Source organism: Paramormyrops kingsleyae, chromosome 10 (assembly GCF_048594095.1).
Source record: "Paramormyrops kingsleyae isolate MSU_618 chromosome 10, PKINGS_0.4, whole genome shotgun sequence".
In the NCBI taxonomy this organism is placed as follows: domain Eukaryota; kingdom Metazoa; phylum Chordata; class Actinopteri; order Osteoglossiformes; family Mormyridae; genus Paramormyrops; species Paramormyrops kingsleyae.
Genome location: NC_132806.1, coordinates 16,296,304 through 16,319,639, shown reverse-complemented (window position 1 = coordinate 16,319,639; position 23,336 = coordinate 16,296,304). Strand labels below are relative to the sequence as shown.

Below are 23,336 nucleotides of genomic sequence, written 5' to 3'. Positions count from 1 at the left end.
ATATATCTTAAAACACGCAATGATGCGTGTAATCGCTGTCGTTTCTTTGACCTTCCAAAAATGGCGTCTCGGTCGCTCTCGGTCCCCGTGTAACATTGCCTACGTCATGACGCAGCGCCGCTCTGTTCTCAGTTCGTGTATGAAAACAATAAACAACTAGAGAACAGGAGCAAATCGACTGAGCTCGTCCTTTGGTTTCGACAAAATATAATCAGAAAGAGGATTGGAAAATAACTGAAAACGACGAAAAGCACGCGTACATCGAAACTGGAGGCGCAGTCTTCCTTGACACGAAGCATTTTTGAATTTAGGTGTCAAACGAAGTCAGAAGTCGACGCTCTACCCCTTCCTTAGCCCCTTTAGCCCCCTTCCCTTTGCTCTTTCCTCAATAGCACATTGCTGTTTGTTATGCAGTTACCGGAGAATCGCTTTCTTACTCGTCTTCCTCCACCACCTCTTCACTCCCTTAACCCAGTCTCTCTGGCCCCATGTCCCGCTGGCTCTTCCCTTGGTCCGGCTCAATCAAAAAGCGGGCCTGTCGGTACCTTCTACAGCACTACCTCGGTCACTTCCTCCAGGAGCGACTGAGTTTGGAGCAGCTCAGTTTGGACTTGTACAACGGCAGCGGGGTCATCCGAGATATTAACCTTGATGTCTGGGTAAGCGACCCATAATTTTCACAATAGATAAAATTCTTGGCACGACAGTCTAAAAATAAACAACACCGGTCAGCATCTTTCGTATAGAAGTGACTGACTAGCAGGTAAATGTCGCTATAGTATAGATGTAGCTGTGCCGTTGGTATGAAGAAAAATATATGCGTGAGCTATACATGTACGCGTGAAAACCGGATATTAATTATGTCTGACCACGCTGCTCACGACAGCCAACTTCCAAGCCATTTTAAATAATCAACGGTGATTTACGTGGGTGAGAACGTGCAGACCCTTTGCCCTACGTCCCGGTGAAGCCCGTGTTCTTCATCCCCTTTGGCAGTCGGTGAACGAGCTTTTGGAGTCTGTGGGTGCTCCCCTGGAGATAGTAGAAGGCTTCTTGAGCAGCATTGCTGTGACCATACCGTGGGCGGCTCTCGTTACTGACCACTGCACCTTGGTTGTCACTGGTCTACAGCTGACATGCCGGCCCAAGTACAGGACCAGTAAGTAATGAATGTTATACTTCATGGTCTAGAAGTAATAAATTACCATGTCACTAGTCATCAACGTTAAAAACTAGTTAACAGTAATAAAATTCCTCCATGTAGACAAGGAGCAATGTGATTTTAACTTGCATTCTGTTAATACTAATTAGATATTATTGATTGCTACTGCAGAAGACACGTTTGTCCAAAGCTTGTATGCCAAATAATTCTTGAACTTTACACATTTTAAATTTTTTTTTAAGCAATTTAACGTAAAAAACCTTTCTTTAGCAGGCTTTGGAAGTGTCCCTTTCGAGATTTTCTCTTTATTTTTATGGTACATTTTATTTTGGCTAAAGTGAATTTTTAAGTGGCCTTTGACTCTGAGTATGATTATGTTTAGGTGGTGTCTGGGACTCTCAGGGCTGGTCCTCATGCATGACTTCCAGCATGCAGCTGGCACAGGAGTGCCTGAAGGACCCCCCTGAGGCGTCCGAGGAACCGCCTGCACCTCTGGAAGGGCTAGAGATGTTTGCTCAGACTATTGAGACTGGTGAGATTAACTTTCTTCCATTTGTCTGTATTGTGTTGTTCGACTTCACTGTTATCAGAAAATGGATATGATTTCTGTAGATGCAGCACCTGTGTCAGGGGTGTAGAGCAGAATACTCAATCGATGGAAACTCCCCCTTATCTTTTGCAGTGCTTCGTCGGATTAAAGTCACTTTCCTGGACACCATTGTCCGTATTGAACACCAGCCTCTGGACCTAAATACTGGCGTTGCCTTGGAGGTGCATATTAAACGGTTAGTTTCTGTGTGCATTTTTATGTGCATATAAATACTTGTATGTAAAAAGAGTCGTGTGTATTTATATATTTACTCTGCATTGCATTGCGTCTTTGCTGGGATTCTACATAATGAACATGTGAAAGACCTTTGACTTATGTTTTTGTGTTGTTTTTGTTGGGCAGATCAGCCCAGACCCTTATGGTAATGTAGTGTTTGTGTAGCTGTGGTGCATGGCATTTATTTTGTATTTATTATAGCTATGTTAATGAAAGGTACAGATACCTCTTAAAATCGTGATATTCAAGAACACTTAATATTCAAGACCCCTTCTCCAACAGCGGCATTATTGAGCCTACATGAACACGATCGGCAGAATATACCAAGGGCGACTCCCACCCCTCAGTTACAACAATATATACCCCTCCAACCCCCAGGGGGCGCTTTGCAGCAAATTCCCGGGCTGCTTTTTGTTGCCAGTCCGCTCCTGTATCGAGATTGTTTTCTGAGAGGCAGTTCTCAGGACATTGCCTGGCTGCACTGCTGTACATGATTCACACTCTATTGTGAAACGGCTGATGAGTTATTGCAACATCTGGAAGTTGTAAAAATCTCTCATATAGTCAAGGAAGTACTCTTGTTTAGTCCTGCTTTTACAGTTGAGCTTCTTGTTTTGTATTGGTTTCTACCAGATGGATTAAGGATTATAATTTGTGATTTAGGAACATATGCCGTAACAAAACACATCAAAGGTTGCAACATTTATCTGGGAGGTACTGGAGGGATATCAGTAATGCAAGGTTAACTTGTACCCCTACTTGTGGTTTGGTGATGTATTGCAGGCTTGATTACTGTGATGAGGCAGTGCGTGACTCTAGTCAAACTGTACCCGTGGACATCCACCAGCCCCCTGCCATCCTACACAAGATCCTCCAGCTCAGTGCCATCCAGCTATTCTATGAGACCTTTGGTGTGCCTCAGGTACGAACCTTGTCCTACCTCAGGTGTATGATGTGTGTCCCTACGAGTGTGGCCTTGAACACGGCCTTCGCAGTTAAACAGACCATGGACCCTTTCCGTAACCATCCCATATTTTCAGCATCTCATGTTATTTTTATGTGATGCTGACAGTATAGCTGTATAGCTTTTTGTTGTGTCAGACAATTTCCAAAATTAAATTGGCAAGAATTTTGTATTTTTACATTGTATTTTACATATAAGAAATAAAATATTTTTTGATGATGCTAGTAAGTCGCTCTAAAATATTTATTAATTTGTTCTTTCTTGTGGGTGGTTTATTGGTTGTTTGCACACGGTGTGCAGTGGTGCAGTGGATAGCACTGTTGTGTTACACCTCCAGAGACCAGGGATTGAGTCTCCGCCCTGATTCCCTGTGTGTGGACTTTGCATGTTCTCCCTGTGTCATTGTGGGGTTTCCTCTGATGTTTTGTGTTTTGTTTTGACAGTTTAACTCTTGTTGAGTTTATTGTCTGAAATTGATGATGAACATGGGGCCCGTGGTTATACCTGGAAGCATTTCTAAATCGCTGCCTTCTCCCACTGTCCAGGATGGCCTTGAGCCCGACAGTGACAGTGAGGGACGCCCCCCAGCGGAGCAGCGGGAGACCCCTGCGACCCCGCAGCACCCCCTGCTGATCGGGAGCTGCTCTGGCTTCATGGAGACCACTGTGAAGATCAAACAGAATGAGGCATTGCCTGGACCCAAGGTGCAGAGACCGTGCCGTTTTCCGTGCCTGCCTTTGTTCCCCTGTCCTCAAACACTCAGCAACAATTTGTCTGGGTCCCTTTTTTCTTACATGTTTGCCGTTTCATAATTTATGTGTTTCCTCACCGTGGATATTTGATTGAATTTTTTGTGAAGTGTTCAGTTTCACTGTCTTAATCTCTTCCTCTTAACCATTCCCCCTTCCTGTCTTCTAAGTCTCCTGTTTTCTCTCTTACTCGCATTCTCTGTTGTTCCCACCCTCAGCTGGAGTTGGATGGAAAGGTTGGCTGTCTGCATTTGCTGCTTTCCCCAGACCAGATCATGCACTTGATGGACCTCATGTCAGCACTCTGCATCGATACGGGTACAGTACCCCCCACTGTTCAATAACCCTCTTTACTGCATGATGTAATGATATACACTGTACACTGACACACCCACCTCATTACTGCTCTGTATCACCTGTACCCTGGTATACACACCTTATTACTGTCCTGTATCATCTGTACCCTGTCACACACACCTCATAACTGCTCTGTACTGCTTGTACACTGATACACATACCTCAATACTGCTGTTTCACCTGTACCCTGGTACACATACCTCATTACTTCTCTGTATCACCTGTACCCTGTCACACAAGCCTCATAACTGCTATGTACTGCCTGTACACTGATACACACACCTCATTACTGCTCTGTATCAACTGTACCCTGGTACACACACCTTATTACTGTTCTGTATCACCTGTACCCTGTCACACATACCTCAATACTTCTCTGTTTCACCTGTACCCTGGTACACACCTCATTACCTTATTAACCCTTTCCTTCCCACCTCACCTCCTTCCTCCTGCCGGGACATTGGCCCTTCCCACAGAACCCCATTGTGGCGAGGGTGCCCATTGCCGTCCCTTGGGGTCGGAGGACCTGCGGCTGATCGAGGAGGACCTGAGCAAGCAGCTGAGTGCTGATGCCGGGGAGCGAGAGCGAGGGAGGGAGGAGGAGGCAGATGAGGAGGCCGAGGGGGAACTGCTGATCAGCAGCGTGGAGAATGCCGGTGAGGGGGCTGGGGGGAGCACGGCCGGGATCTCGCGGCGATGCCGGGGAAGGCGCCGAAGAGCTTGTGAGCCGCAGCTGTCGAGTGAGGAAGCCCTACTGGCTCTCTGTTTCAGAAATGTTCTACTCTATGGGTGCGGGCATGAGCAGCAGCGTGATGTCGGGACGATCGGGCAGCGAGCTGTCCGACAGTGACATGGAGTCCTCAGTGCACAGCCTGAGCCTGCCACAGCCACTGTCCCCCGGGGTGAGGAGTACGCACCTGCCAACATCTGCACTCGCATACAGTGCCAGTCAAAAATTTGGACACACCAAGCTGCCTACAAAGGAGAATTACAGGGTGTCACATCACATGACCTGGCCACCTGACCTAAACCCAGTACAAATGATTTTGGAGGAGTTCGGCCAGAGAGTGAAGGAAAAGCGGGCAATGAGAGCTCAGCATATATGTGGGACCTCCTTCAGGACAGCTGGAAAAGCATCCCAGGAGGCCACCTCATGAAACTGGCGTAGAAGAGAAAGTAGGATTAGCCAGACCCTGGAGCAGTTGGGGTTAAGGGCCTTTCTCAAGGGCCCAATGGTGGGATCACTCTGCTGACCCAGGGATTTGAACTGGCAACCCACAAGTTATTTTTTTTTATATGCTTTTTTGGTCAATACATAATTCCATATGTATTATTTTATTGTTTTGATGCCTTTATAATTACTCTAAAATTTAGAGAATAGTACAAATAAACCTTTATATGAGTAGCTGTGTCCAAACTTTTGACTGGTGTTGTAGGTGTGCAGGCATGCATGACGAACATCACTACAGGGTTCCCCGGTAGTCGTTCCCCAGGGCCAAATTCTGTCAACCCCATAAAGCCAAAGGGAGCTGCCCCCTGATAATTTGATGCGTTCCATGTGCCCTCAGAATTCAGATTCCGAGTTTTGAAGCCGGAAGTGACGACATGCGTTCTCCCGTTTCTGAGAAGGGTCTAACTGCAGACGCCTGTAGAGTGGATCTCCACCGGAAATATGTCACCTCCACAGGAAACACGTGAGCTCAACTCTGTGTTACAGTGAATAAACCTTAACCCTAACCGGAGCTCCACCTTACGCCCTTAAAGACCACGTGTTTCCTGTGGAGGTGACATATTTCCAGTGGAGCTCCACTCTACAGGCGTCTGCAGCTAGACCCTCTTGCCGTTTCTCGGAGATCCGAGAAAAATCTTGGACAGCACAGAGGATCAGAATCCAAGATGGCTGCGCCCTTTATCAACAGAAGGGAAAGTTGTAGTTTTATACTGTTTAAGCACTACTTCTCATTTGTGGCTCATTAAATCGGTCGCACACACTATACCATCCAACTTATATGTGTACATGTTGCTACGGAGTTTTAACTGATATTGCTAACAATGGCTAACAATTAACCGGGCTAGAATTGGATTTCATGATTAGTCGGATTATTTGTCGGATTTACGGTAGTTCGAGCTAATTGTAAGGGAATGAAGATAAAGGCCATTTAAACTTTGGTACCTTTAATCCGACAAGTTGTCCGGCTAAGCAAAAAATCTTGCTTTTTCATATGGGTCCATTTCTGTGGCAAATGGAACGCATCCGACTCTGTTTTCCGCGAGTTTTTAGCGGATCCGAAAGCAAACGGAACGCACCAATATTTAAACTCCAAACTTTTGGCTGCCCCCTTTCTCCTCTCTCAGCTGATGATGAACTGCCCCAGACGTTACCCTGTGCCGGGAGCGCTATCCAGCCTGCCACACAGCACCAGGACCCCAGGTACCCTAACCACTCTCACTGATACACAGGGCCAAAGCACGCACACACACACACGCACGCACTTGTATCGTGTTGAGTAGTTGGAGTCTTCATGACAGGTGTTGTCTTCCTGTTGGGTATGAAGCCTCCCCCCAGTGGTTTGTTTTTATATGGCTGTGGAGGATGTGCATCTTCACTGCTCTGCTCCTGGGGGTTGGCTTTGCTGGGGGGGGGCAGTACTTTGTACTTCAGTACTTTGTTGGTTCGCACTCTGAAACCTGTACACTTTGCTTCCCAGGTCGCTCCTCGCAACGCCCCCCCCCTGAACCCCTCAAGCCCGACGCCTTGCTCCGCCTCTCTTTGGGCGGACTCACCCTCACGCTGCTAGAGCACGAGCCTCCCGGGCCTGGGTCCGGGGGTACGCTGCCCCCGCTGGCCGAGGTGTCTCGGGTCTTCTTCAGTGAACTGGCCTACTTCAAGGATACCATGTTCAGTGGTCGGGACTTCAGCCACCTGAGGCAGAACTTCGTCAAAGCCTGCCCTCATTCCCACCTCAGGTGTGTTACCCATCATGTCAGCTTCTCAAGGAGACCTGCTGAACAGTGGTGCAGTTTCCATAAGACAGAGCATCATGATACTGATGATAGTAAAGTTAGTTAAAATAAGTATAGTGCAATGAGTGGTGATAGTAATGACCTTGGATTTCCCATGACCGCCTGCGGCCATCTTGCTGTCCTTATTGGTGATAGTAATGACCTGTGGTGTTCCATGATTTCTTGTCCTCATGTCCTACTCTCATTGAGCATCTCCTGGAGTTTGTCTCTCGGCCGGTACGCCCTACGGCTGTGCTGTGTAGCTGAGTGTGTTGACACCCTCCCTCTCCCATCCCCTCTTGGGCAGGATTACGGGAGCGGCGGTGCAGGTGTCGTGTGAGATGCGAAGCTCGGGCCGGCACGCCCGGGAGGTGACCTCCGACCTCTCGTTCAGCCGGCTGGAGCTGCTTGAGTGCCTGTTGGAGGCGGGAACACCGGAGTATACAGAGGTGAACTGCAGCAGCAAACAGCTGTGGGACTGAGGTCCAAGCTGACTGCACACAGTACTACTGTACAGTGATGTATATGAGTATTAGACTGAACCCAGCACACAGACAAACTGTGACTTTATTGGAGTGCAGCAAAATGTTTTGCTGACGGATCTCTTTTCCCTGAGATGTATTTTTGCAGTTTATGTCTTACTGTTGTCATCACACTGACTCTGTCTTTTTCTCTGTGTGTTTTCCAGCTACTGCAGTTTCACAGAGCTGGCTCATTCCCCATGGGAGCTATGGCCAGGCCCTGCGCTGTGCTCCACTACACTCTAACAGAGAAGCAGCACCGCAAGGTTTGTCTGGTTATGTGTGGGAGCGTGCATATCTGCAGTGTGTACAGGAGTGTGTGCGTACGGGAGCGTCTGTGTCTGAGCCGCGCGTACCGGAGCGTATGAATGAGCTGTGCCGTGTCTCCCTGCTGCAGACCGGATTGAAGCAGAAGCTGCTTCGCAGAGACAGCACGGTGCGGCTGGACCTGGCTGAGCTGACGGCCGAGTTGGACCTGGACGTGCTGAACAGGCTGGAGACGCTGAGTCGGTCTCTCAGCCACACGCCCTCGCAGCCGCCGATGCCCTCGCAGGTGCCGCTGCCCACTGTGCCCCCAGCACCGCTATGTCTCCTAAACCAAAACAAATTCTCCGTTTAACTGGCCTCCTGGTCTTTCTGTATTTCTCCTCCAGATGCAGACCTGCGAGCTCCACTCTTCCCTGACCGTGCTCTCCCCACACGCGGTTCTGAAGGTCCGCTTCCCCATTCCAGACCTTCGGCCTGTGGGTGAGCGTCGCCCGCCCGGCCGGCGGGCTGTCCGGACCGAGACCCTGAGCCTGGAGCTTTCCCAGCTGGAGCTCCGCACTCACCTGGGGCCGGAGGCTGTGGGCGGGGCCCACATGAGCTACTTGCTGGAGGCCAGCTTCAGCGACCTTCATGGTGAGCTTTTAGGGAGACTGTGGGCCCAGTTATTAGGAAATGGCTGTTATTCCCATTTCACCTCCGCTCTTCTCCCTTCTCCTTTTCCTTCCCCCTCTCTCAGGCGTCTATGAAGGCTGGGAGGGCGGCACCTTCCCCTGCATTCGGGTCCAGAAGAACCCAGACTCCCAAACCCCAGACAGCATACCCAGGTGAGTGTGAGTGCCGATTGGCCAGAGGGAGTCCCTGCAGTCCCAGTGTCATAAGCACACACGGCTTGTTGCGTCTGACAGTTCCGAGCTCATTCCGAGTCTCAGCAGACAGAGTGACATAACTGCTTCGTGATGTCATTGTCGGTGCTGCGTTTCTGCTCCTTTTCGTGGTGTCACACCTGGCGGTCGCATCCTGCCCAGCGTTTAATGGCGTTTGCGTTCCCCCCCCACCGTAGAATCTCAGTGAGGGTGAGCTGCGGGGCCGCTGAGGGCCCCGGCCGGCGGTGGCCTGAGGGGAGCAGGGTGACCGGCCTGGCCATGGATGGGGACCTGGCCTCTGTCTCCATGGACACCCCCTGTGAGCTGAGGGAGAGGGAGAGCTCCCCTTTCTCCTCCAACCGCACCATGTTCGAGACCGAAGAGGTACGGGAGGCCCCTGCAGGGGCCCTCAGACGCGGGGCCCTTCACTGGGCTCTGCTCTCCCATATCCTCATTCTGTGCTCTGTGAAGTTACAGTAATGAATAGCAGGATTGGACTATTCAACCCCATTCAGGCCATTTAACCACATTCTTTTGCCTGATCAAAAAAAGAAAAATAAAGAAAAAGAAGTTGCAGTCGAGCGCTGAGTTGATTGGCCGCCTCATTTCCCGCCTCCTGTGTCTGTCCGCTCTTCACGCGTCTCAGATGGTGATCCCCGCGGACCCTGTGGAGATGCAGGACTTCCAGGCTCAGTGTGTGTCCCAGAGCCAGTGTGTGGTGGACATCACACTGCCCCTGGCCGCAGTGCTGCTCCCCAGCAAGGAGGCCTATCAGAGCATATATAACCGGTAGCTACAACGCCTGCCATGCCGCACTCTCCCGGGAGGGCCCCCACTGTCCGCTGTGCCTTTTCAGTTTCACTAGACATATTTTATATGGATATATTTAATATTCATTTTCAATTACCCCTTTTTACATATCAGTTCATTTATCTCTCTTTCTCTCAAACACACACATGTATGGATGTATATTTATCAAATGTGTGTGTGTGTGTTTGTTATTATTAGATGTAATTATTAGATTTCCCCACAAAGTGACAAAAACCTGTAACCTTTTACCTTGTGGGTACATTTTTCAGGTCCCCACAAGGGGAATATTATCTGGCTACTGTCTGTATAAGAATAGTTATTGACTGAACCTAGTCCTTGCTGTGAGAGAGCCATCGATGCTGACATGGCATCAATCTCAGATAGCTACCTACCTCCTCCATATGTGCTCCTCCTATTTTTTGCAGTTTATAGCCCAGTTTAGTGCAGTCCCTATCGCCATGGATACAGCTGAACATGGGCAGATAGTTCTCCCTGTCCACTTGAGCCCCGCATTGTAGATGAGTAAGATTGAAGGTGCATATGAGACAAACAGCAGTGGCCCCGCTCAGCACCCCCAGCCCCCCCCCCCCCCCATGGACTGGGAATGTCCAGTCCAGAGTGTGAGCCAGAAGATGTTGCAATAGTTTAAAACTGTTTATGGCTGATCCCATATTTCGCAACAGCCTTGGCTGCACAATTAAGTTCTTATTATTATGATCTTCAGCAGCCCTTTTGTGATTCTTTTGTGATTCTTTGATGGTTCTGTTGTGCTACATCTGTCCTGCTCTTTCTCCCCATCACTGTTCCAGGATCAACAATGACCTCTTAATGTGGGAACCCGAACCTTCGACACCCTTGGGTTCCTCGGGGTCGCAGAACCCGCCTTGCCAGGTTCCTTCTTCCCAGGAGGATGAGTTCCGCCTCTGCAAGTCGGCTTTCCGGCTGGGTGGGTCCCTGTTTGCCGCCATGTGCAGTGAGGCCCTGTACATCTTGCTAAGCTGCCGTTTGCTATGCTGTGCTGTTTGTGGTGATGGATTGCTGTACCGTGTCTTTGTGGTTTCATACGGATAGCTTCTATATTCTCAATCTCAGACTCGGACTCAGAGGAGGAGGAACATCAGTTCCTCACAGCCAAGGAATCTGTAAAGCACAAGAGGGCGGAGCAGTGCTCTAGCCCCTCCCAGAACTTCCTCTCCCTCACCATTCACATTGGCCAGGGGCGTCTCCAGGTCATGACGGACAGCAAGGTGAGCGATGGCTGCGGCGGTGTCTGTTATTTTGTGTGAGGCCTTATTTTGGGGATGAAATACTACTGTCCATATTCCAGACAGGACAATGCGGTTCCACATTTGCTTGCGTAGTTGGAAAGATTATGAGATTTTATTGCGCCGTTAAACGGCGTTTTTTGTCCAGGGGTGTGAATATGCTTGTATGTTTGTCTGCACCTCACTGTCAAATATTGCTCGCCTGAAGGGGGAGACAGGGCGCCCTGTGGAACACAGCCATGGAGAGCTTATATTGGATGTGAAAGGGGGGAAGATATTTAGTGTAACACAACATCAGGGCAACCCCTACCTCAACTTTCTGTGTCTTGAGAGCAAGAGAGTGGAGCTGTACCATAAAGGTGAGAAAAGAAGCAATGACTTATACCTCCTCATTTAAAAAATGTGTGTAAAAAGTGTTTTAGGATGTGTATATATCCGAATGTAGCCTGACCTCTGTAGGAACTAAATCTGTGTATGAATACCATTCCGCAGCTGTGGTTCCAGACTCCCCGATTCCTGTGCGATTGGACGTTCCTAGCTTTTTGCCCCCAGAGTATCTGCACGCCACCGTTTATCCCTCAGAAGCAGGGGTCAGCTGCATTGGGGGCAGGGAGGTTGGGGCTCAGATGCTGTCGACGGCCATCAGGATCACGTTGGACCTCCAAAGGAATGTGAAGGTTAGTCTGGCATCTCCATTTGTGTGGGACTGCGTGATTATCGGGCCTTGTCAAGATCGCGGTTCTGCTTTTTCTTTTTCTTATTTTTATAAAGAGTAACCTTTGAACCCAGCATGTGCACATCACTGCCTTTGTAGGAGTTCCTGGTTGCTCTTCGTCTCCAGGGAGCCACCCTGCGGCATCACATGGCATTAACCAATCTCAGCTGGCACGAACAGGTGACCATTCTCCTCCTTAAACTTTTCCCAGATGAAGGTTTCTGGGTATACTGCCATCTTTGAAACAGTTGACTTTGGAACCACCTACTGTTAATATTGGCTGGTGGCAGTGAGACAGCTGGTATGTGGTTTTTACACCATGTACCATCTCAGAAATACCACTAGAGGGAGCTTGCATACCATTGAGTTTGAGAACCACTGGGTTGTTTACTGTTGTATTGGCAGCTGGTGGATTTCCTGGATGTGATTGACGACCCCATCCTGGGCTACACACCACCTGCTGTAATCACGGTCCTGCACACTCACCTGGCTGCCTGCGCTGTCGATTACAGGTACCATAGCCACGCGCTGCCACCATCTTTTAGAGAACGGCGTTTAGAAAAGGAGCATGATCTTTGCCCTCCCTGTCCCCCTACAGGCCGCTCTACCTTCCTTTGCGTGTGCTGTTCACTGCAGAATCCTTCTCTCTCTCCAGCAACATAATCGTGGACACTGCAACCTTTCACCTCAGGTAACAGCTGGAGCGGCAGCTTCTGCAAAAGCTCACTTACGAACGTTTCGATTCATACTTTTGTGCACCAGCTAAAAGGCAAGCTGAGGTCGGTATAGAGCTGTGCAGTTTGATGATAATAGATCGTGAACAGTTAAAATGTGTCCATGATCTGCCTGTACAGAGAGATCATTATTATCGCTCTACAGTCAGGGTTGCCAAGTTTGGTCAGCTGGCTTGGGTGAGATTTTCAATTCGAGACAAGTCTGCACACATATGCACACGCATTTACATGTATGTAACAGATTTATTACACTTTAAATAGTCTGTAGGTTTTGCAAATTACTCCCAACACTTTTGATGTAGCTAGTTTTAGGTTTATAATGGAATAATATAGATTTGCTGTAAGATTTCCTGCGTGAGCTTGAGAATCTGAAAGCATGAGTGTTGACAACCCTGGACAGTGCACATCAGTTGCATTTCTATGGCTCAAAACACACATCTAAAGTTTTGTTTTTCAAATCCATTTTGACACACCAACAAAATCTCATCTGATACGAGCCGAAAGCAGCTGATCCGAGTTGTCCTAGCAGTGCACTTCACACCTGCACGTAATGGTTCCCATTCATTCTGAAGGTCACTCGACGTCATCCCTCAGTTCACGAGAAACCGTTGTACACGTTGACGGTCGTCTCTGCCATTAGAAAGTCGGGTTTCACCCTTTTCCAGGTTTTTAGTCATTCCCAGTGTGTTCTGTTTCACCTTGTTTTTGCCTACTGCTGTCTTAGAAATTTTGAGCCTGGATGCAACCTGCCATGTAGCCTTTTGCCAGTAGAACCAGGATAAAACCAGGACTTAAAAATGCAGATTTAAAGCTGTGTATTGTGAGTAGTGTGCAGTGAAAAGGGTGGGTGACTGAATCCAGCTGCGTTTCATTTGTCAGGTTCATCCTAGACGACTCGGCGCTGTACCTGTCGGATAAATGCGAGAGTGAGGCTGTGGATCTGAGAAGAGGTAGGAGCTGTAGCTCAAAATACCTCCATGGAATGGAGGCGTAACTGTCTGACAGTGTGTTTGTCATGAGGATGTATCACTTATATCTCTGCTTGCTTCAGCCTCTTTGTAACCAGTGTGTGCATGTGTTAGTGTGTGTAAACATTTGGTGTAATACATTTACAGTTGTTTAGCAGATGCTTTTGTCCATAGAGACATAAAAGAGAGGCAGATGGTGCATTACAAGCGTACAGCTGTGAGCAGCCAACTCGGCATAAGTGGGACTCGGTTGCGTTTCCAGTGATAAGAAGCTTTTCTCTTTTTTGACCTGCTAGACTATGTTTGCGTGGTGGACATCGATTTGCTGGAGCTGGCCATCACCACCTGGAAGGGCAGCGAATCCGGGAAGCTGGTGGGTCTCATGAAGATCAGGCAGGGCTCATCAGAACCCCATCGAATGTGATATTCAGTGACGCAGGAAAATTGCTTTGTGAAGTTTGTGGAGATGCGAAATGTCCGTCACCAGTGTGGTTTTACAGTCTCTCTATGGCCCCTCCCACAGAACCAGCCCCTCTTTGAGCTGCGCTGTTCTAACAACGTGGTCCACCTGCACACCTGCGCAGACTCCTGTGCCGCCTTGCTCAACATGCTGCAATACCTGGTGTCCCGTGGTGACCTGCACCCCCCTCCGCGGCACACTTCCCCCACTGAGATCGCAGGACAAAAACTTCCGGTAAGGGGCCTCAGTGCAATGCGCAGATCCGTGCTCCTTCCTCGGGTATAGAATGTCAAATGATGCACAGATCTGTGCTCCTTCCTCGGGTATAGAATGTCAAATGATGCACAGATCTGTGCTCCTTCCTCGGGTATAGAATGTCAAATGATGCACAGATCTGTGCTCCTTCCTCGGGTATAGAATGTCAAATGATGCACAGATCCGTGCTCCTTCCTCGGGTATGGAATGTCAGATGATGCACAGATCCGTGCTCCTTCCTCGGTTATGGGATGTCGGATGATGCACAGATCCGTGCTCCTTCCTCGGTTATGGAATGTCGGATGATGCACAGATCCGTGCTCCTTCCTCGGTTATGGAATGTCGGATGATGCACAGATCCGTGCTCCTTCCTCGGTTATGGAATGTCGAATGATGCACAGATCCGTGCTCCTTCCTCGGTTATGGAATGTCGGATGATGCACAGATCCGTGCTCCTTCCTCGGTTATGGAATGTCGGATGATGCACAGATCCGTGCTCCTTCCTCGGTTATGGAATGTCGGATGATGCACAGATCCGTGCTCCTTCCTCGGTTATGGAATGTCGGATGATGCACAGATCCGTGCTCCTTCCTCGGTTATGGAATGTCGGATGATGCACAGATCCGTGCTCCTTCCTCGGTTATGGAATGTCGGATGATGCACAGATCCGTGCTCCTTCCTCGGTTATGGAATGTCGGATGATGCACAGATCCGTGCTCCTTCCTCGGTTATGGGATGTCAGATGATGCACAGATCCATGCTCCTTCCTCGGTTATGGAATGACGGATGGTGTGTTCTGAGCCATGTATCGTGGCCTAACCTCCCCCAGCTCTCAGAAAGCCCCGCCAACGCTCCACCCTGCCCTCCTGCTGAGACTGCTGAGATCAACCAGTATGATCTGACCGATGCTTTGATTGATACTGAGAAGAGTCAACGAGACGAGGTGGATACTGGTAAGAAGATGCACCTGTAGAACTTGGGCTTTAAGAAAGAATTAGTTTAGTTCAGTCCCCAGGTTACGAAGGGCATTGTTCCCTAATCCTGTCTTTAATTCAAATTTGTAGGTAAGTTGGAACAATAATAATGCATGTGCTTAATATTAATCATAATAATAATGCAGTACATAATAACCGTAATAATACAGTAATACTAAAAGTAACTACATTTGATACATTGATCATGAGCATCACAAAGTAGTACGTGCGTTTGTTATTACGTTATTACGACCTATTGTATGTAATTCATATTTTTAATATAATAGGCTTTATATGGCAGTCTGTTCATAAGTACGAGTTGTCCGTAAGTTGGACATTCTTAACCTGGGGACTGCCAGTATTGCTCTGTAAATGTAAATGCATAGTTTGAATCTCCTGATTTGAAGCTGTTGATCTTGGTGTCGTTTGGGGTGGCTTCGCCAGCTTCTCCAGCGTATGTACAGCGCAACTCGCCTGTCTCCGTCTACCTGTTTCCTGGAGAGGACACCAAGCTCCATTCACTCCCAGAAGGGGAGGATCTAGACGCTGATGGACTGGGGAGTGCAGCCAATGAGCTGCAGTGTGACATGGGGTCAGAGGCGGAATCGGAGAGCTCCACAGACAACGACGACTTCTGTATCCTGGAGGCTCCTGGGATGGGCATCCCGGTCAGTTTGCTTTGTTTATTACTTTACTTTTCCTTCCTGGTTCTGCACCTTTCTAGTATCTAGTGTGAAATTCTGTTCCTTACACTGCACCCCCTGCTTCAGCCCAGAGACGGGGAGCCAGTGGTCACCATGCTATGCCCCGGTCCCATCCTGGTGAAAGACGGGTACTTCTCTCGGCCCCGGGGCAGCTCCGACCTGCTGCGTGCCCCCTCCCGCTTTCCTGTGCCCCAGAGCCGCGTGGTGCTCAGGGAGGTGTCTGTGGTGTGGCACCTGTACGGGGGCAAGGATTTCGGGGGCCGGCCCCTCTCTGCCCATGCACAGCACAGCCACAGGTACCCACCATGCAGACGGAGATGTGCATCACAACTGTGTACATTACAGCATGCAGAAATAATTTTTTTATTTTGTAATTTTGTAGTAATAGCATTAATGAAAATGGTAGATGGTTTATCGAGTTACTAACAGTTATACCTGTCTTGTGATGTATGCTGTATATGTTTCTTCTTATCACCACATTCCTCTCATCCTCCTTCAGGGGGCGCTCTGCTCCTCCTGGGGCTCGTGGCTCCCCGTCCCGATCAGCAGCCCCTCCGAGGCCCCAGAACTCATGGCGCTGGGCGGGGGGCAGTGGAAGACAGCACAGCCTCCTGATGGAGATTCAGTTGACTAAGGTCTGTGGGAGTGTGGGAGCTTTTGACTAGAAAGGTAAAGATACATGGGGCAACTTTTTGAGCCCTTTCCCTTTGGAAATGGGCAAGACAGTTCTACCTAGACAATTTTGATCTCAGTGGGCAACTTGCTGAGATCTTCCAATCAGAATGCTAGCACCCGATCATGTGACCGACTTGGAGCTTCAGCGGCCATCTTTGCAGGTCTTGGGATAAACAGAGTGACCTGACTTAAATGCAGATACGAATGTGTTTATATGGAGGACAGGATGTACGTAAGCGCTCTGCAGGACGTCCAGCCGCATTGAAAGCAGCATGAAGCATCAGAGCTGCCTCTTCTCGCTGTGTCCCCCCCCAGGTCAGTTTTCAGCATGAGTCCTATCCTGTATCTGGACCCCTCCCTGCCTCCAGCCAGGAGACGGAGGGCACCTCACTCGGTGACACCGGCGTGGGTGAGCAGCCCCTCTCGCGCCAGGTGTTCATCGTCCAAGAGTTAGAGGTGCGGGATCGGCTGGCCTCCTCCCAGATCAACAAGTTCCTGTACCTGTACACCAGCGAGAGCATGCCCCGCAGGGCACACTCCAACATGGTGAGACGGCGGGCGCCGGGGCCCTGCTCCTCCAGCCTCATGTCTGCTGTCTGTCTCTCTCTCTCTTCAGTTTTTCATGCGTCATTTTTTGGCGCTTTTCCACTGCCACCAAAAACCAAGCCTTAGCCGAGCCGAACTGCCAACAGAGGGTTTTCCACTGAAAATGATGCAAGCCGTACCTGCGCAGACATGGCACTGATTACTAACAGGGCTAATCTTAGCGATATGTTAGCCTTTGATGCTAACATAACATGATGATTCTCACAGATGTGCTAGCGGAAATTAGCACATAGTAAATCATGATGTACACCATGTGAACAGTAAACAAGTGTCTCTTTGGTTTTACGTCACTGTCGCTCTCCAAACACTGCAACGTCTTTACCAAGCCAATCCTTCTGCAGTGGAAAATAGATGAGCTGGAACCTCTCTGTAACTAGTATCGCTTCATGGTACGGGTACGGCCTGGTTCCTCCATGCCAGTGGAAAAAAGCCTTAAGGTTCCTTTCAAAGCACCAGTCATAGGCGATTTTACCCAGGGTCAGATGAAAATGCAATTTGAACAAATTCATTTCAATTTCAAGTTATACTTCAAAATGTGGCTTGTGTTAGTCATGTTAATGTGAAATAATTTATTGTTAGTGTATATGATGTTTTTTACAAATGTGTTGATCTGGATGAGTGACTGGTTGTGCTCTCTCACCTTGCACACTTGGGAGAAAAGTCTTAAGACAAACCTTGGTGCCAGCATTGTGATATATGTGTAACCAGGCTACCGTTAATGGAACTAATGCAATCCCAATCTATTTAGTGAATGGTTCTGTCTGTATTATTGTTAATGATCTATGATTATGGCAGTGACAGTGATAGAGTACTACTCCTCTGTAATGGGGTATGTGTCTGCTCCCATCCGCCCTGTAACTAATCTCTCTGTCTCCCAGCTGACCATCAAGGCCCTGCAGGTCTGCCCAGAGTCGGGTCTTGGTGGTCCAGAGTGTTGCCTGAGGGTCAGTCTTCTGCCCCTCCGCCTCAACATCGACCAGGTGCGTCTCCACTGCTCAACAGCTACTACATAGTATAATTAAATTGTATATAATGATACTCTCATCTTTTAATTATTTGTACCCATCTGGCTGGGTTGTTGCTATGCTAATCAGTGGTATATTTACAATATTAATTTATTATTCATTTAATTAATATTATTAATATTCATTTTAATTGACAAATAATGAGACTCAAAACACTCCAGAAGATGCCGATAATGTCTGTCTGTCTTCTCTGCGTCCCAGGATGCACTGTTCTTTCTGAAGGACTTCTTCAGCAGTCTGGCTGCGAGTGTGAATCCCTACCTGCCCGTGGAAGCAGCGGCTGAGGGTGAGCCGGGGGCTGCCATGGGGATTCCCCGTCTTATGGTGTTCACACAACCGTTTATGTCATACAAAGGGGGGGGGGGGTATTGGTTGGCCAATTGTAATTTCATGGGTTTACGTGGTTGCATTTTTTCAGATGCAAACAAAATGTGTGAACTTCAGGGGTCATAGATATTTGGAAATCTATGGTTTGATTTCATCAATAAACCAACACCTCTGAAAACCCCCCAGTGTTCGGGGGCTGGGAGCCCCTAGTCTGATGTACGCAGCATGTAGATGTGGTGGTGCTGTGTCGCCCCGATTTCCCTTGATAAATTGTCACCTCCGAAACCTCCAGCGAAGGCAGATGAATCACCAAAACCGTCAGGGGAGCCGGAGCCCAGCGCCAGCCTCGGCCAGGACCTCAGCGGGTCCATGGAGACGACCTACAGTGAGCAGAGCTCATCCTCTGCCGGATCCTCCTCTTCCTCGGATCAACCGATTTACTTCAGGTGAGGCAGGCAGGTGTACAAATAGGAAGGTGTTGATATAGCAAGGTTACAAAGTGAAGTGTTTTTATGCAGTGATTCCCAACCCGTTCCTCAGGGACCCCACACTGTCCACAGTTTTGCTCCCTCCCAATTGCCAGTAGGGAGCCAAAGTATGGACTGTCTGACAGGGGGCTGGAAGGGAGCAGAAACATGGACAGTGTGGGGTGTCCCTGAGGACCAGGTTGGGAATCACTAACACTGTAAGGTAAATTAACGCAGCACTGCAGGAAAGGGGGCGCCGCTTAAATGCCGCAATAAATAACGGAATAAGAATCAGAAAGAAGAAAATGAAACTAGAGATATTTTTCATATTTCATGAGAATTCTAAGATTTTCTAAACATGGTAGTAGTATTTTCAAAAATCAGTTCTGCTCAACTTGAAGCTGCTTGCAGGCTCCTGTGCGTCACGTACGTCAGTGTACCGAGGACCTTTGTCTTTTTGGTGAGCCCCTTTTCACTCTGTCTCTGCAGGGAGTTCCGTTTCACCTCCGAGGTTCCCATCTGGCTGGATTACCACGGCAAGCATGTGGTCATCGAGCAGGTATGCAGGCTGAGGGAGGGCAGCTCTGCAAGCTGACATTTACTATAAGTTTCACTCGATCCAAGCTGACCCATGATGCTCTTTGCTGGGAAAGTTTATCCCTGGTCTGGAAAGTGGGGACATGCAGAGGATTCAGAAACAGGCTGAATTAAAGTGTTGTCTGATGCACTTGTGTGCAGGTCTTACTGGTACATAAATGGCTGTGTTTTTAAGATAAAAATTATCCAGACTGCTGGGTTGGCAGTTAAATGACTAATTATAAACAAATAACCTCTGTTCCTTATATGCTGCTAAATATGTTTGTACCTTAAGCTGTAGTTGACGTATGTCTTCAGAATGTTTAGGTCAAAGATTTGGTGAAATTACTATGGTGATTTTGTGAATTAGACCCTACTCATGACCCTTCACCTTTGCCTTCTCCAGTCTGATGAGACCTGTACTGGTGTTCTTTATCCCCAGTCCTGCTTACTGAGTTCCAGTGGCCCATGTGTGAGTCTGACTTGCTGTTTTTTCTCAGGGTACCTTTGCAGGCATCTTGATTGGACTAGCGCAGCTCAACTGCTCCGAGCTCAAGCTCAAGAGACTGTGCTGTCGGCACGGGTAATAGTTCACCTGCTTCTTGCCCACTATGTGCACGGGATGATCTATATTTAAACCAGGTTTAAATTTTTTGCATGAATGTGAGGAAATTTTTGCATGTCTTACTGACGAATCAGGATGGTGAAAATTAGGATGTATAGATTTGCATGTTTTTACGTTTCCTAGGCTGTTGGGCGTGGACAAGGTCATCCAGTATGCTGTCAACGAATGGCTGACTGACATCCGAAAGAACCAGCTGCCGGGAATTCTGGGAGGAGTGGGTCCTATGCACTCTGTGGTTCAGCTCTGTGAGTAAGGAGGATAATTCTGTGTGTGTTCATGTAAGTTTGTGGTGTAAAACATCATACATTTGATAACTTAAGTATTTAAGGTCTTGAAGCCATTGATGTGACTGAGGAGGGCCTCGGCTTCCGTTTTCGATTTCTTGATGTTTGTTGAGAATGATTAAATGCTGTCATCATGAACCCCCCCTCCAGTTCACGGTGTGAGAGACCTGTTCTGGATGCCCATCGAGCAGTATAGGAAAGATGGGCGTATTATCCGGGGGATCCAGCGGGGGGCAGCCTCTTTCGGCACGTCCACCGCCTCTGCTGCCCTGGAACTCAGCAACCGACTAGTCCAGGCCATACAGGTATCTGCGTGGCGTACACACACGTTCACTACTGACTGATACAGGAGGACCCACTCAGTACCGCGACTGACTGATACAGGAGGACCCACTCAGTACCGCGACTGTCACTGACTGATATATGCATGCCATCCTTAATGAGGTAATACAGCAGTTTTCAAGATTTTTGCATTGGGTACCATCATTGTGAACCTCTCCTGGGCAACGACCAGCAGCAGGACACAGACTGGGTCACTGCTGGTACTCTGTGTTCTCTCATATATATTCATTAAATGAAGTGAATGCTTCATTACTGAGAGATACCCAGGAAGTATCATAGCGATTCTGTGAAATAGCAGCTTCCTGATACAGGAATTAGGAACATGCAGCCATCATTTCTCCAAATACTTTTACATTTGTAAATATCAATTTTTAAGAGCTGAACAAGGTAAATAACTCGGCATAACTGCATTATGAGCAGTAGGATATGTTACCTTTTGCCGTTTAGGATTTCTCTATTTCTGATGTTTCAGAAGCCATTACAACACGTCACCTGACTTACACACATGCATTTCGGGTCTCCATTCTCTCCAACCCCATTCCTCTTTACCCAGGCGACAGCGGAGACCGTATACGATATCCTGTCCCCGACGCCCCCGTTAACGCGCTGCGTTTCAGAGGGGCGTCCCGGCTCCCGCCCGCGTCGAACGCATCAGCCCGCCGACCTGAGAGAGGGCGTGGCCAAGGCCTATGACACCGTGAGAGAGGTGAGACCTCGCAAGCAGCGTTGTGACAAGGCACTAGTTCTGGAAAACTTTTCTGGTGGATACCACCAAATTTTGAGGGACTGGGTAATGTTTTCCAATAAACTACGACTCAAGCGGACTACCCCTTCTGGGGCATAGGCCATCAACAAGAACTGTCCAGATGTCTCTGTCCTGAGCTTATTTCCACGGCTGGTTCCAGGTATAGCCATCTTTTTCATGTCAGCCTCAGGGTCTCAGAACCCAGGTGTTTCTTGGTTGCTCCCTCTTCATAGCCTCATAGCCCAGTAGTGACTTTAGGAGAGATTTTGAAATGATTAAGCTGACACACTTTTACAGACATAATATTGTAGTTCTGAGTCACGAACATGAAGAACAGTTTAAAATTTTCCTTTGACTACTGAAGACTTTTATACAAAACTGTACCTCCATCTAACACTAGTGGGACCTTGCATAGTTTGAGAACCACGGGAGAGCTAGTTGACCACAGACACAACTGGACCACCAGTCCAATTATAGCTGGAATTATTAATTAATTATGGTGAGAACTTAGTGAGAGAACTATCTCTCTTCTGACATGTTTGTTCTCTTCCTATTAATTTTGTCTTGCGTGTCAGGGAGTGATAGACACCGCTCAGACCCTCTGCAACGTGGCATCTCGTGGGCACGAGCAAAAAGGCTTGCCAGGGGCGGTGGGAGGTGTGCTGCGACAGATCCCCCCCACCGTGGTGCTTCCCCTCATTGTGGCTTCTGAGGCTACCTCCAATCTGCTCGGGGGCATGCGGAACCAAATCAAGCCGGACGCGCGGAAGGAGGACTTTTTAAAATGGCGCACCGAAGACAGCCAGGAATGAGATGCGGAGGCTGGGCAGGGGGCAGTGGGAGCAGGGCGGTGTTGAAATAGCGAGCTTTTTCATGCAGAAAAAGTCCGCAGAAACACTCTATAGCAGCTGCCTTCGGAAAGCCGGTGTTTGATGTGGCTTCCAGAATGTGAATATTGTGAGAGTCAAACAGCTATTTCACAACTGACGTGTTCAGAGGCAGTCATTGCCCACCCCCACACACCTGGTAGCAAACAACCAGTACCTTTAAACAAGTATGTGGCTTCATATATAGCCACATGAGGACTGTATAAGGAAGCTGTTTCAGTGTTGCTTGTGATCTTCATAGTAATCCATTACAGAATAATGAAAATGTAAACTGTTTTCCAGAGTTGGTTCTATGCTAAGTAAATAGTTAGTATCGAAAGTAACATTTGTCATGGCCCATGCAAACATTTGGTCGAAGATGGCAAAGGAACTACAATAACGTGGCCTTGCTTTCCGGTGTCGCTGGCTGTAGGAAAGGTGTCCATTTTTAACCTTTACCCTAGTATGCACCTGTGTATGTGGTTAAATCCTGTACTGTAAATGCCCTGCCTAAAATCTGTTGCCATCTGTGCCATAAGCTCGGTCTAAATAGGGAACAACCTCAGTACAGTTCTCTTCCTTTTCTTTCCTCCGGTTCCCTCTGTCCTAATCTTTTTATGACTTTTTTTTTAGTTTGTGATCGTGCTCCTACTGTGCAATCCTTTTTCCCAAATCAGGCCATTTCGAGTGCCCTGTCGTTCATATCCCTTCACATATACCAGGCTTGTCTTTGCTATACTAATTAGTTTGCCTTCATGCATTTGTTTTCTTTTGCAATTATGATTAACAAGTGTTACTATTATGATTTTCACCTTCTGAATGTGTGTGTGTGTGTGTGTGTGTCTGTGTGTGTTAGGGAGGGAGGGCGGGAGGCATAGGGTGTCTTGTTTTGACTTACATTTTACATTCTAAGGCTTTTGTTTGAGGAGTATTACATGTAAGGGAAGAGTGTTTGCGTGGGTAACGGATGCATGTGGTGGGAGCCTGTCATGCGGCTTCGGCTGGCTGGTTGGCTGCTTTTCTTGCACCACAGCCTGTGATTACCATTATCATATGCTGTAAGAATGAACTGTATAATACTTAGACAATGTGTAAACAAATTAATACAAAAATAAAAGAAAAATATGTAAAAACTGTTATGATTCCACTTTGTGCCACACTATATACCAATGGGGAGTTATTCATCTGATACACAAAAAAA

At 48.1% G+C, this 23,336-nt stretch overlaps 1 protein-coding gene across 1 annotated transcript; it reads left to right on the top strand.

Annotated features, from left to right (window-relative positions):
* Positions 1-116: 116 nt before the first annotated feature.
* Positions 117-23,272, top strand: atg2a (autophagy related 2A). The gene is made up of 42 exons (XM_023794322.2): positions 117-659; positions 997-1,159; positions 1,545-1,694; positions 1,845-1,947; positions 2,772-2,910; positions 3,498-3,656; positions 3,920-4,019; positions 4,535-4,714; positions 4,830-4,960; positions 6,414-6,489; positions 6,767-7,025; positions 7,369-7,510; positions 7,750-7,848; positions 7,980-8,135; positions 8,236-8,482; positions 8,586-8,673; positions 8,910-9,096; positions 9,359-9,501; positions 10,332-10,468; positions 10,615-10,769; positions 10,996-11,146; positions 11,280-11,464; positions 11,602-11,682; positions 11,908-12,014; positions 12,101-12,193; positions 13,116-13,186; positions 13,501-13,577; positions 13,728-13,898; positions 14,749-14,872; positions 15,338-15,561; positions 15,664-15,893; positions 16,097-16,232; positions 16,588-16,818; positions 17,757-17,858; positions 18,105-18,189; positions 18,523-18,676; positions 19,187-19,256; positions 19,774-19,856; positions 20,022-20,143; positions 20,333-20,487; positions 21,078-21,230; positions 21,845-23,272. The coding sequence occupies exons 1-42, from the start codon at positions 489-491 to the stop codon at positions 22,079-22,081; spliced, it is 6,027 nt and encodes a 2,008-aa protein (XP_023650090.2). The 5' UTR covers positions 117-488; the 3' UTR covers positions 22,082-23,272.
* The last annotated feature ends 64 nt before the right edge of the window (positions 23,273-23,336 follow it).